Source organism: Cicer arietinum, chromosome 3 (assembly GCF_000331145.2).
Source record: "Cicer arietinum cultivar CDC Frontier isolate Library 1 chromosome 3, Cicar.CDCFrontier_v2.0, whole genome shotgun sequence".
NCBI classification, from domain to species: domain Eukaryota; kingdom Viridiplantae; phylum Streptophyta; class Magnoliopsida; order Fabales; family Fabaceae; genus Cicer; species Cicer arietinum.
The window spans coordinates 75,574,079-75,588,482 of NC_021162.2; the positions used below are offsets into that span (position 1 = coordinate 75,574,079).

The 14,404-nt window shown below is 33.9% G+C and overlaps 2 protein-coding genes across 3 annotated transcripts in view; both read left to right on the forward strand.

Moving 5' to 3' along the window:
- The first annotated feature begins 2,957 nt into the window (after positions 1 to 2,957).
- On the forward strand, positions 2,958 to 8,711 carry LOC101506610 (flowering locus K homology domain). Its single transcript, XM_004494658.4, has 7 exons — positions 2,958 to 3,118; positions 3,342 to 3,639; positions 5,539 to 5,791; positions 6,553 to 6,701; positions 6,785 to 7,090; positions 7,645 to 7,839; positions 8,399 to 8,711. The coding sequence occupies exons 2-7, from the start codon at positions 3,352 to 3,354 to the stop codon at positions 8,567 to 8,569; spliced, it is 1,362 nt and encodes a 453-aa protein (XP_004494715.1). The 5' UTR covers positions 2,958 to 3,118; positions 3,342 to 3,351; the 3' UTR covers positions 8,570 to 8,711.
- Positions 8,712 to 9,613: 902 nt separating this feature from the next.
- LOC101506946 (myosin-binding protein 1) overlaps positions 9,614 to 14,404 on the forward strand; it is a 5,772-nt gene continuing 981 nt past the window's right edge. Inside the window, exons 1-3 of one of the 2 annotated variants that reach the window (XM_004494661.4) lie at positions 9,614 to 9,793; positions 10,266 to 11,472; positions 11,766 to 13,253. In XM_004494661.4, the coding sequence (XP_004494718.1) occupies positions 10,386 to 11,472; positions 11,766 to 13,240 (2,562 nt within the window). In that variant the 5' untranslated portion in view covers positions 9,614 to 9,793; positions 10,266 to 10,385 and the 3' untranslated portion in view covers positions 13,241 to 13,253. The remainder of the gene's footprint in view (positions 9,794 to 10,265; positions 11,473 to 11,765; positions 13,254 to 14,404) is intronic. The other variant, XM_004494660.4, reaches the window with a different exon arrangement.

Consider the following 14,404-nt stretch of genomic DNA (forward strand, 5'->3'; position numbering starts at 1 on the left):
AAACGTTGTTAGAGGAGATAGACTCCAAAAAGTCGTTGTACATGCTCTCATACTATTCCACCGCTCCCAATCTATACAATTTAGCACTTGAGGAACGTCACACATAATACACTGATTACAGCCAAATTGTTGAAGACATCGTTCTAGTAGATATGAGACTGAAACTCCACCCCAACGAAGGTAGCCGGAGAACATCAATGTTGCTTCAAATGGATGATTAGCTCGATCATCATCGTATATAAACAATACATCCTCAAACAAGTAGCATAAAGTCTCCGCCGATATGTTAGTAGTCCACCTTCAACAACATGCTTTGCAATCCACCTACGAGCTCTTAAAATATGCGCATGAACTGTCTTACTATCAAACCGCTTACATATGTTATGAAAGTGCTTGTATATTCAGGACTGCGAAAAAAATAAAACAATTTAGTAAATTAAAAATACAACTTAATAAATAAACAACACAACTTAATATGAATTATGTACTTGTAATAGAGTCACATATCCTCCAAATTGTCTTATGTCGTGAACAACTTCATCACTCAGGTTGTCATATAGCACAACTAATGCATAGTATCCCATGCATAGTCTCGACAAATGATCTATATCAATTAACAAACTAATGTATTTCGTCTTCACACGAGTGTGAGCTTTGTTGACGAAAATAGCATTGTCAACTAAATGCAAAATGTATGTTCTAACAACACACTAAAAAATGATAGTTTAAATGAGACGTTTATACAAATCACACAACCACTTCAGTATATATTGAGCAAATTTGTTATAATTTATCTCGACAATTGCATCCTCAAAGGTTGCTTCCACAACTCATGTGCAACAATCATAACCTTATTAGTGTTCATGTTTATTGGTGTATCGAAAAACTTGCCATGGGGTGGAATGTGAAGAAAAATCGTGACGTGATCCATTGTGATTGTCATGGCATATGAAACGAGTCAGTCTCTCTATGTCACATTTCTACAAATGTAGATATGAGACCAATATCAACTATCATCAAATAAACTGAAGACAAATGTATCAGCCCAAATTATTGAATCCAATGTTGTACAACATTTGATACAAGTACGTCAACAAACTTCTTCCGCTGTAAGCCATGTGTGATCACCTTTCAACGACCACGATTTTACGAGTAATTATAAAATATAACAATAAAATAATGTACTAAATTTCATTAAAAAAATATACTAAATATAATATATATTATTCTTAATGAAAAAATTAATTAATTAAAATATATCTTTCTGTCTCATATCCTACAAGCCACATATGGTTAAAAGGATAAAATTATCTTTTCATGTTGTTTTGGGAAGCAAGTATAAGTGGGGGTGTAAGGTAGAAAACCCGAGTACTTTTTAATTTATCATTTTAGTATGTGAAAATATAAGACATTGTTGTTTTGGTCTCAATAATATTTGAAAAATCCAACTTATTATCATAAAAATATTTAAAAAATACAATTTATCGTTTAAATAATTCATGACCGTTATAATGTCAATAAATAAATTGACCGATATCTTGATGATTCGATTACTAATTTAGCTTTTTTATTTAGTTAGAGACCAAAGTGATAATGTCCTATATTTTTAATGACTAAAATGTTAGTTTATTCATATATAAAAAGAAAGAATAACGGTCTCTAAAGTTAAATAGATAATTTTTTTTTTCATATACAAAAATACTTTAATCGAAGAAACTCACAAAATATGTTGAAGGAATATTTTGGAGGATTTTGTAGAATATAGATAAAAATTTCAAAATATATATTTTCATCTCTTTATAATAATCTCAATATTTAAATATATTAATTATATTATCCTCAATTAGTTATTTACAAAAACACTTTTTAAAATTATAAAACATTTTTCTCTCTTTTCACTCGTCTAAGTTTTTATTTTTATGAAATCTCTTCTCTCATTCTTTTAATGTTTTTCCCTCTAAACGAGTCTAAAAGTGCGTTTATTTATGTATTAATGTGCATAAAATATAAGTTAAACCGTAAAACAAAGAAAACTGACAATCAATCTCTAAAATTCATTATCAATTTATACAACATTACAAGTATAAAATTGGAAATTTGAAAAACGGGGCAAAAACTATAAATATTAAATAATATAAAAGGTATGAAAATAATGAGGAATGAATTGAAATCATAAACAACAAAGATGGAGGATGAATCTTAACTAATAAAAAAATGTCAAATAAACCCTAAAAAATAAATAAATTTGTGGGTCAATATCTTCTTGACTACCACCATTGTTACTTATTTAAAGATGTGATTTTGATCATATTATTGTTTTTCTTCCTCTTAAATTATTCTCTTTATTTTATTTTAAAGTATAACCAAAATAAAAATAAAAGAGTTAAAGGAAGAAGAAGGGGACAAAGTGGAAGAAGGTTTATTCATATTAGTTTTTGCAATTTGAATGAGAAAGAGTAAAATGGAATAAGAAAAAAAGAAACAAAGTAAAAGAAAAAAGAGAGAATATGACCCATATTTTTTTTCATAATCAATGAAATATTAGTATATATGAACATTAAATACTACACTGTATCAAACTGTATATCAATTTATTGATCCAAAATAACATTTCTGAATATTTATTTAAACAAACGTCGTATTATTCCAAAATATAAATCGAATATTTATTTAAGTAAATTTGTGCGGAATTTGTCAAAGGTAAATTGGTGCGGAATTTGTCAAAGGTAAATTGGTGCGAATGGCAAGTTGAGTTAAAAATTCTACTGTCCTTGCGTCTCGAAGATGATTATTTTGTTTCTTCTATATGAACGAATATGAATTCTTTTTTTCCTCTCGAAGATGATTGCTATAAGAAAAAAAAAAAAACTACTATTTTAGATTTGCTAGCGTAATTTTTCTTGAAAATTGAGGAGAATTTATTTTATATAAATAAATAAATTTACCTGTCATCTATTATCTTTAGATATCATTTTCATTCTCCCCCACTCTCCCAGACCCCCCATAGTTTTACTTTCTCTTTCCCGTTTCCCCAACCTAAAACCCTAGATTCCGTCATTCCAACTCTAATTTCTTCCACACAAACTTGCGTAACTCTCACCTCCGCCCCGAAATCAAGGTAATTTCAACAACAATACTCACTATCTTTTTTTTCTTTCCATCTATCTATATTTATGCATTTATTTCACTCTACACTCACTCATTCACTACTTCTCGTTATTCAGCGGCTTTTCCTCGAAACAGCTTTTCCGATCTAGTTTTCTTTTATTTTTAATCGATTCTGCTACTTGCAGAAATTATGTAATGTCTTATGAATGATTTTAATTGTTTGTTTTTTACAGTGGAATCTCTATGGCTGAGGTTGAACAGAACGCAGTTGAATTTGAGACACAGGAGATAGTTGAGGCGGAACAAGATGAAACGCAGGTTGAGGTTCCGGCTGTCGAGGTGCCCGTTGTTGTTGAGCCGGAGAAGAAATGGCCAGGGTGGCCCGGTGAGAGTGTGTTTAGAATGTTGGTTCCTGCTCAGAAAGTTGGAGGTATAATTGGACGTAAAGGAGAGTTTATTAAAAAAATTGTGGAAGAGACGCGTGCTCGTGTTAAAATTCTTGATGGTCCTCCTGGAACTTCAGAAAGGGCTGTGAGTATTTTCTGTACTCCTCTTCTCATTATTTCTCACTATAACTTAATTAGCTGCATTTGTATCTTTTGTATTAATTAATTATTATTCCTCAGAATCTTCTGCTTTTGGGAAATAGAATTATTATTACTTCACCTGCTAGCATTGATGTAGAATGTTTTTTTTTTTTACATGCTCTTTTGTGCCCATTGTTTAAAGGATTCTATTGGGTTAGATTATAGTTTGTAAAACTTCTTGCTGAGTTTATCAATGATTAGACTGACTAGTATGGTATCTGCTTCTTCTTCTTTTATGGAACTTCACAGTACTTTACTCATTACTTGTAATTAAGAGATAGTTATATATCTTTTATCTATACTTTTACTATTCTTATATAAGTACATCATTTAATGAATACACGAAAAGCTGTATGCACTTATGTGTGTCTCATTTTCTGAGACAAGGACGGATGTGGCAAATATCTACCTATATAATTTGGGTAAAAACTGCTTGTTAATAAATATTCAGATTAGAAATTATTGGGTGAGAGCGAAAGATACTTTATTAGAGTTTTAATTCTTTTCGAGGAACTGGAATTTGTGTCTGGAGTAATTCGTAGTAATTACACACTGTAATTGTGTCTGTATCTCTGCCAAAGATGTTATCATGAAGAATAGATTGTGGGTGTCTTTCCTTACACAATCCTAATCTGCAATGACCTATTCTTACGACAAGAAATTATAAGAATAAAAAATATAGCTTGTTCATGGTCTAAAAAGTGTAACCTTCATGTGATACAATGAACACAAAAACTAAGATGAAGAAGTTGAAACAAATTCAAAAAAGAATGATGGCAAAAATCCACAAAATATGAATTTAATTCTAACAGAAAATGAATCTGTGCAGGTTCAATATTCCATTTTTAAAGGCAACGACTCAATCATCAATTAGATCCCCAATATTGAAGAACCAAAGTTCCAGATGCAGGATCAGCATTGAGCATTGCAAAGTGCTGAAAGTGTATTAACATGTAATCATTTTATATCAAAGTACCACGAAGCTCTGCATTCCAGCTGGTAAATTCAAAACCTGGATGATTGATGTCTTGCCGCAGATTCCTAGCAATGAAAGGAAGTTTATTACCAGCTCTAATACAATACTGAAAACAATAAATACCAAAACCTAAGTACTTTGTTTGTCATACATGTTATTAAAGAAGAAAGGATTCAAAGTTTAATTAAGGCTATCAATTAATTTAATTTTTAACACACGGAGTATCTCTGTGTTAATGATTTATACGTTATCACAACAGTTCTTCAGTAGGAAAAAGTGGTTATACTATTGCTGTAATTAACTAAATGGCAAATGCACTGTAGTGAACAAAGACTCGACTAATAAAGAATTATGAGACACCTCCATCTTTCTAAGATATTTATAGGGATTAATTGTGGAAGAAAATATGTCGAAAGAAGAGTTTACTGACGATACACTGTTAGGGTAAAATAATTTACACCGACATCCAATGAAAAGTTACGATAGGTCCACATAAGTTCATTTTGTAACTGCAACTAAAAAATAACCGCAAAATACTGCATTCTAATTGGACATCAGTGTAAAACTATTTTACACTGACGGTGCATGTCCCATTTTCTATAGAAAGAGTATTGGCTGTTTTGCTGAATCTCTTAATTTTTGCTAATTTTATAATCAAAATTGCCCACTTGCATGATATCTAGCAGAGCCTGAGATTGTAGGTGGCAGGTAACGTGCTTAGTAAGTGGTGCTATGGTGGCTTGCTATTGTTGACTAATGATGACTTTTATTGTTTGTCACAATATTCTGTCTTCATGTTGCATATAGACATTGGAGGGAATGTTAAGAGCAAAGGTAGGCTGACTGTTATTTGTTCTTTTTGATTAGGTAATGGTATCGGGTAAAGATGAGCCCGGTTCTTCTCTTCCACCTGCTGTGGATGGCTTATTGAGGGTTCATAAACGGTTAATTGATGGGTTAGAAGGTGATTTAGTCCATGCCCCTTCAGGTGTGGCCGGTAAGGTTTCTACAAAATTTCTAGTGCCAGCCTCACAAGCAGGAAGTTTAATTGGGAAGCAAGGAGGAACTGTCAAATCTATCCAAGAAGCATCAAATTGTATAGTTAGAGTTCTTGGAGCAGGTTCTGGTTAATATTTCATTTAAAATTTTCTAATCTGGTTGCTGGATATCATTTTTTATTATTATTTAGCATTCTATTATTCTGTGAAATTCGTTGTAGTTTTTGTTACAATTTTCTCTTGCCATGATTTTGATCAGGGTAAGGTTGATGCTCATCCATTGGGTACTAGAGCTGTAATAGAACAATTGTGTAAATTTGCTTTTAAGTCTATTTACTGAGATGGTGCCCAAGTTCCTGACCCTCCACCTATCACACCAGCTTTAACTCATTCTTTACATCACAATTGTTTTATTCTTGTCACCGTTTCGTTTACAATTTTCACTATTATTGATATCATGTAAGCTGTCAGATATGCACCACTACTATCAGTACCACTTAAATAACTTGTTAGAAAAATATTAATTTATTAGTTCAGTTGTCAGGAAAATAGTCATGTTCTCGTTTTTGACATTCTACTGTAGTTCACTTTACTCTTAATTATTAGTTATGAAGTTAGGAACTTTGCCTGTCTGAAATCTTTCTTGTGTTTCCTTTTTTATTAGAAATTAATTCTAAGATACAATTTCTTGGAGTAGTATGACTGATTTATGGACCCTATGATAGCTATTATTACTTATAGTGTTCTGTAAATTCTGCTTTTAAATAAAGTATTAGTGGAAATTTGAAGTTTTTTTTTTTCAATCTTTGCATTTTGGTCCTTGGGTGGGGTGTTTGACATCCTCTAGTTGCTAAGCATCTTGCACCTTTTTTTTTGTCTGCAGAAGACTTGCCTGCGTTTGCCCTTCAAGATGACAGGGTGGTTGAAGTAGTAGGGGATTCTACTGGAGTGCACAAGGCAGTAGAGATGATTGCATCCCACCTTAAGAAATTTTTAGTTGATCGCAGTATAATTCCAATTTTTGAAATGAATGTAAGCATGTTAATTTAGATTACACTTGTGAAGAATCTATCTTATGCTTACAGAGAAATGCAGCTAATTTGATCTTTCTCTAGATGCAAATGGCTAATCCCCATCATGTGGAGCACATGCCCCATCACGTGGAGCACATGCCACCACCCCACCAATCATGGGGCCCACCTCAGGGTCTCCCACCAAATGCTGGTGGAGGTCCTGGTTTTGTACCTACTCCTCAATTCATGCCACCTCCGCGACAAGTTGATAATTATTATCCACCAGCTGAAATGCCTCCTCCATTGGACAAACAGCCCCATCACGGTATATCCGCCTATGGAAGAGATGCTTCAATTGGTGTTCATGCATCTTCAAATACCCAGTCTGCACCTTCCATGGTCACACAGGTACTAGTTATTTTTTGTAATTTTGTTTTCTAGTAATCCCCACAAGGAAGTAGTACAGTAGATGGACCAATATGTTGGTATTACGGTTTTATGAAGTCTGTATTTTTCCGGATGTCTTACCATTTGCTCTCTCTGTCTCTGGTTGTTTCTTTATTTTGATGAGGAGACTTGTTGACTGCAGCTTCTTGAATTTTGTGCAATAGCTGTGGTCAAGCCAGTAAGCTAGTTGTGAAATTTACCAATGTTGATTGACATTTGCTGTTGCTGTCCAGTTTCCTGTTTAGCTTTTCAGCAGCAGAAGATGATGTTAGCTTGCACACTTAGATGTTAATCTGGAATATTAAAGCTAAACAATGCATGTCTAATACCATGCAAATGTCATCTTCAGTTCTTGAGATTAGACGTGGTTGGTGTAATGGTTGATTTATAAATTAAGTTAGGCTTCAAAATGGGAGGTTGGATGTGGGCATGCTGTCTTGACTGGCTTGAGGTCTTGCTCTTATAAAAAATTATACATCTTTACTGATTAAAATTGTCTTGCTATTTTGGCGCAGATCACACAGCAAATCCAAGTTCCTCTATCTTATGCCGATGCTGTTATTGGAACAGCTGGAACAAATATAAGCTACATCAGAAGAGCTAGTGGAGCCACTGTTACCATACAAGAAACAAGAGGAGTTCCTGGGGAGATGACAGTTGAAATAAGTGGCACTGCTTCTCAAGTCCAAACAGCACAGCAACTGATACAGGTAATCCTGATCTTGGATTTATCCCCTTCGTCCCAAAACAAGTACCCCCAAAATAACTGTCATCCTAAGTTTTTTTTCACACAAATTAGGAAAAACTATGAATAAATTAAAGATGTTGTAATTTTACAAAATAATCCTTGTGTAACAATTAGTTATTAAGCATTGTCATAAATGTATATAGAGTATAATGTCTTGAAGTGGCGCAGACAATATTCATTTGGGGGTTTAATATATTTTATGGCGCTGCAGAGAATTGTTGGTGTGTGTGGTGCAATTTCCTTGCATCAAACAATATCCATAGCCTTTCAAGCAACTTTTTTCATTCTGACCCTGTCATTTGTATGATGCAAGGAAACTTTCTTCAATTTTTTCTCTTATCTCAATTCACGCGATATCTTTCTTTTCTCCTTTTGTTTCCATAAAAAGGCTATGGATTTACTGTGCTTGGTGGTATCTCTTACCTGATGCTTGTCTTGTGTGTCTTTGATGTTAGAACTGATTTACTTACATTATTTATTTGTCTGGTAATCAAGCTATTAATCCTGAGTCTATGGTGCAGAATTTTATGGCCGAAGCTGCAGCACCAGCGCAGCCACAAACAGGTGGGCCCACCGCAGACCAAGGATACAATTCTTACCCTGCTCACAGTTCTGTATATGCATCTCCGCCTGCCAATCCAGGACATGCTGGAGGCTATGGTTCAGTTTATGGTGCAAACTATGGGTATTAATGATGAAGCAGTAGAACTAAAGCTGCCATTATTGAAATGTAGAATGTTGGGAACAGATTTAATGTAATGATTTAACAACTATTAGATATTGCGCTACATAATTTGTTTCTAAATTATAAAAAAAATGTTATTTTTTCTGACACTAGTGTTGTGTTTCTTTTAGCTGTCATTTGGAAAGGTCAAACAAACTATGCATGTCATTCTAATGTATATTATTAAGTTTGTTCTGTAAGACTTACAAATTACTTGTTTTATGATTGTTTTTAGTTAGTGCACCTGTGTCCCTTAGCTCTCCATGAATCGCATGCATGTACTAGGAGAATGCCAGCGAGGTAGTAGCTCAATTTGGTGCGTGAAGAATGTTATTTGGGTTTGACAAGAGTAGAAGATTTGATCCTCTATTGGGTCACATCTCCTTTTTTGTCAATAGGGCTTGGCGAGGGGGCGGGGTGACTCATATGTGCGCTCTTTACTTTGTAATTATAATCACTCAAATTGCAATAATTTTATATTATTTATAATATAAAAAATTAGGATCAAGGTAGCAAAAAACTTAATCATATGTTTTTCCATATCATTCTGCTTAATAAGGTCACACCGACAATGCCACATTAGCTGACATCTCTACATACCACTCGTCTCGTCTATTAACTTTTCAACCGACCACTATTTATGTTTTCTTTGTAAAGGTCTGTTGTCACACCGAAGTCTGAACATTATTAAAATGTGAATTATCTTGATTTTGAATTATTTCATATTTCTATTTATATAATTTGTTTATAATGTTTCTGTAAAAGTAAATTAAAGAATTGACACACCACTCCTCTTTTTAGCTATACAAAACATTTGTAACTTAAGTAGTCTTAAACTTATTAATACTAATTTGTAATTAAATTTTTAGAAGTTTAAAAATTTAATTATAAATTATTGGGCGTGTCAGCACATCCTTTTTGTCCTTGTCGCGTTGTTTTCTTTTAATTTTGTTTTTCCGCAAAAAAATAAAATAAAAAGCTATTGCTGCGTGGATTTTCATTGTAATTGTAAAGCCTAAACCTTTTTTGGTTTGGTTTACTTTGTGTTGATCAAGTTTTTCAAGTCTCGCCTCACCTGCTACTGCTCCACCTATTTCTACTGTTATTCTTCTCTCATTCTAATTTCATTTTCTTCTAATAAACATAAACATTATTATTATTATTATTTCACTTCGTTTCTACTTCTTCTACGGTACGAATCATATCTATTTTCCATTTATTTATTTTCAGTTCCCGTATTATAAGTAATTACTCATAACTCCGTTTTCTTAATTTCATATCTATTTGTTGCCTTATTTAATTTTCTATCGTATTCTTATAAAGTTTCTATTATTGCTATTAGGATTTATATAGTTCAGTTTGTTTCTCTTGCTTTTAACTGATTTTTTTGTTGCATCACCATATTCTAGCTATATATTTTATTGATCTGATTCCTTCGTTTCTAATTTTGCATCACACTTTGTTGGTTTGTTCTGACTTCTTGCTTCAGTTTTCAATCTTTGATCTTGTTTTATGAACAACTTGTTTATACAAAGTCAATATTGTTTGTTCTTCATATAATTTCAGATTAATGATTGAGGATAATACAAGAAAACAAATAATCCTTCTTTCTAATTTAATTTAATTTTCCTTTTTTCTTCTTCCTGAATGTATTAAGTTTCAAGTTTCAGTGCCTAAAACTATTTGTATCATATATTGGGAACAAGATCAGAGTTTGATCTAATTCAAATTTTCAAGAAATCGGTTTCTCCTTTTGATTTGAAGTCAATTGAGTTGGCTGTACAATGGCTACCAAAGGAATTTCATCTTCTTTCTCCACAAGAGTTACCACAGCCTTGGCTTCAGCTTTGCTTGAATGGTTGCTTATCCTTTTCCTTTTTATTAGTGCTGTTTTTTCTTATGTTATTACAAAGTTTGCTGGTTATTGCAAATTGAAAGTGCCGTGCTTGTTCTGCTCGAGGCTAGATCATGTGTTAGGCAAGGAAAAAAGTGGATACTATTTGGACTTGATTTGTAGTCGTCATAAATCTGAGATTTCGTCTTTAGTTTTTTGTCGTACACATGATAATCTTGTAAACATTCAAGGAGTCTGTGAAACTTGTCTCTTATCTTCTGCAACCATCGATAAGACCAATGCTGAGACTTCCCAGTTATTGGTTGGTGAATCGAGGGAAGAATCTGACTCCGTATTTGATCAAGATCCATTACTTGGTGAATTTAATAATGCTAGACACTGTTCTTGTTGTAGTGAACAATGCCTTTTAAATGGTTATGGTCAAAATTTGTTATTCAGCAAGTCAATTCGGTCTAGGGATGCTGATTTTGATGCATCAGATTATGTTGGAAATGATTTGTATGAGAAAAGAAGTGCCAAGACATTTGTATTGGTTAGAGATGCATACCTGAGAAATGATCAGGCAGATCCTTTGTCCCGTGTAGGTTACACAGAACTCAAGATTACTTCTGATACTGAGTCTGAATATGAAGTTCGCTTATCAGATGACGATGGTATAAGTATACCAGTTCCCGGAAAAGATGATACCAAGGAACATGTAAGAGTTCCAATTGAACATATAGAGCCTCACCATGTTGATTCAAATGAGGATCCGACATTCAGGAAGCCCGGGACTTCAGCTTTTGTACTTGAGCCAATATTGTCAGAATCAGGAACGCAAGTAGAAAATACAGATATTTGTGGTATTAAAACTGCAACAGAAACAGTGCGAAGTGGGGATGGTGTGGACGAACTTGAATGGCAGCAGATTGAAAGAAGTGATGTTTGTCCCTCCCCAAGCGAGCCTATTTCCTTCAACGACGTTCCTGCATTATTAAATAAAACAGAAGGACCTGTTGAAGTATCAAAGGAAAACTGTAAGTTATTTTTAGTGATTGCTTTTCTTTACCATGACACACTTCGGTTTGAGGGAGAACGGAGTATGTTATAATTCTTTATAGAAAGTTGATGAAATTAAATGATCTAGTTTTTAATACCCGAGTCATTTTTAATATATGTAGGGCAAAATTGTCTGGTGCCTTTTATATAGCTGAAATCTCTATATTTCACTATTTTGAGTCCATAAGTGCATTAGTTTTATAATGATATAACAAACCCTTTCTGCATTTTTAAATGAAAAAGAATCATAATGCTATTGTTTCTTCTATAGATAATTTTGGAGCTGATGAAGAGGGACAAACGTCTGAGCGAAGACCCACCATGGACTGGGAAGAAAACATTAAGTCGGGCAATAAGCTAATAACATCTGAAGCAGGTTTAGAACCAACCCCTAATTTGCTGGATCTTGGTGATGCTTATAAGCTGGCTGTCAGTAATAGAGGAAGACAGTTGTCTGGTATTCTTGCAGAACATTGGCTTGGGAAAGATTCCTTGAGAGTTAATGAAAATTTGAAGATACTGTTGTCACAATTCTCTGCCACTCGAGGGACTGATCTGTCTTTTAATGATATCAGTCCTAGATTGTCTATAAATAGCGAAGAAGCAAAGAGTTCTGATGTTTCTAACTCTACTGGGATGCAGATACTTCAAAAAATGATTTCGCTTGAGCGAAATGAGTCTGGTTTGTCTCTGGATGGAAGCATTGTCAGCGAAATTGAAGGAGAAAGTCTGGTTGACAAGCTTAAAAGACAAGTTGATCATGACAGGAAACTTATGAGTGCTTTGTATAAAGAGCTGGAGGAAGAAAGAAATGCTTCTGCGATTGCTGCAAATCAAGCTTTAGCCATGATCACTAGACTGCAGGAAGAAAAGGCAGCATTACATATGGAAGCCTTGCAGTACTTACGGATGATGGATGAGCAGTCAGAATATGAAATGGAAGCTTTGCAAAAAGCTAATGACCTTCTTGCTGAGAAGGAGAAGGAGATAGAAGAATTGGAAGCAAAGGTCGAGTTTTATAGGGAAAAATACTCCGATGAATCAGTGTTGGAGAACATGGTGGCAAAAAACTCTGAAATGAATGTAAAAGATATTGGATTGGATCATTCACAATGTACTTTCATTGAAAAGGATGAAAGTGTCCCCGGAAAATCAAATTCTAATATCGACGACAAAGCTGACATTCTACTCAAGTCTTTGGAGGAAATCAATATTCAATCTGCACAAAGTTCACAAATGGAATTTCAAGATGAAAAGCTATATATTTTCCAACGTTTGAAGAAGTTAGAGAAGCAAGTATACTTTTTCCTCAATACTCACCCGGCTCAGGATAATTGGCCAAAGTCTGAAAATGTTGTAAAGGAATACCCAGAAAACTCTGAAAAGTTGGACAATAATCTTCTAGCCGAAGATTCTGTTTCTTCGTTTAAATTAAATTCAGATGCCATGGTTGATGATCCCTCATCCGAGAAACCTCATGTTTGCAACCAAAATGGTGAACTTGAATACTATGGACATGGCTCCCCTGTTCTACGTGGAAATAATGGTTTAGCTACTACGGGAAGTTTAGTTTCAGATTTTATTGAAAGGTTACAAGCACTTGAGGCAGACCGTAGTTTCCTTGAGCATACAATAAACTTATTGAGTGAAGGAGGTGAAGGACTTAAATTATTGCAGGAAATAGCTGATCGTCTGCAACAATTACGCAGGATCGGGATAAGAGAAATAGATCAACCTGTTGCTTGAGGTTGTATATAAGGTCAGTAGTTTCTGCTAAACCATTAGATAGTAAATTAAAGCATCACCCTCTCATAATTTTTAAAACTATATTGATCCATTTTTCTTTTTCTATTATGTTTGTTTGGACCAATCTATAAAGAAAGTTGTGTTTAACATATTGAGTATGGATAAATGTCTGTGACGTATGTTACATAAGGGAAAATTTCATTGACTTGAGTAGGACACAAATAAAACACTATTCTAACAAATAACTAGTAAGAGACCCGTGGTTTCGCACTTGGTCATTTATATTTTGGTTTTTTGAGAAGGATTCGTGTCAATGTCGAGAACTCGAGATAACATGCAGTTGGATATGATAAAATAGTGAATCAAGCCAAGTTGGTAGTCAGTATGCTGCTGCAGTTCTGTTGTAGAGAAATAGGATTCCAGATGAAAGTGTGATTCAATATTGGAACTTACAAATTTTAATTTGTGGTCATAGATTCAGAGGAAGCTAAGTCTTGTTTGATGCATAGATCATTTCTTTAGTTGCCAAAATTTAGGATATATTTGCGGATAAATAAATCATGTAAGCACATAGTCAGACAAAGACTAGCTATAGCCAGCAAGCTTGAAACCGTGGGATTTTAATTCAGGATATTTTAATCAACTTAGAAATGGGTATTGAAAAGAAAACTTAAAATGAGTAAGCCACAAAACCAAAAGTATTTCAAGTCTATCATGCCCTGGTGAATTTTTGTTAACTTAGGCAACTAAGATTATCATCGATCAATATATCGGAGTCATGTCAATGTCAATTCCATACCGTCCTTCATAAGTATGCTTCTAAGTGGCTGACCTCATGACAGATATTCCACATATTTGTTTGCAGACTTGGAAAAATGATAAATATACGAATGAAGTAGTTTTAACTTTCTAGAGAAGCCAAAATTTAAATAACAAAAAATAAAAGAAAATAAAGATCTTGTTCACCGAAAGATAGGCAATTTATTTACTTCAAGAGCGGAAGGGAATACTTAACCACGCCTCGAGTCCCAGTCTCCTAGTGGTGGGATGGTAAAGGGCAATGTCCGGTTCTGGCCAAGAGATGTCTTTGCTCCGTCCCCCTTCTTGTTGGTTGGCACAAGCCCTTGTAGTAGTAAGTCTTAGGCTCATATGTCTTTTCTCCGT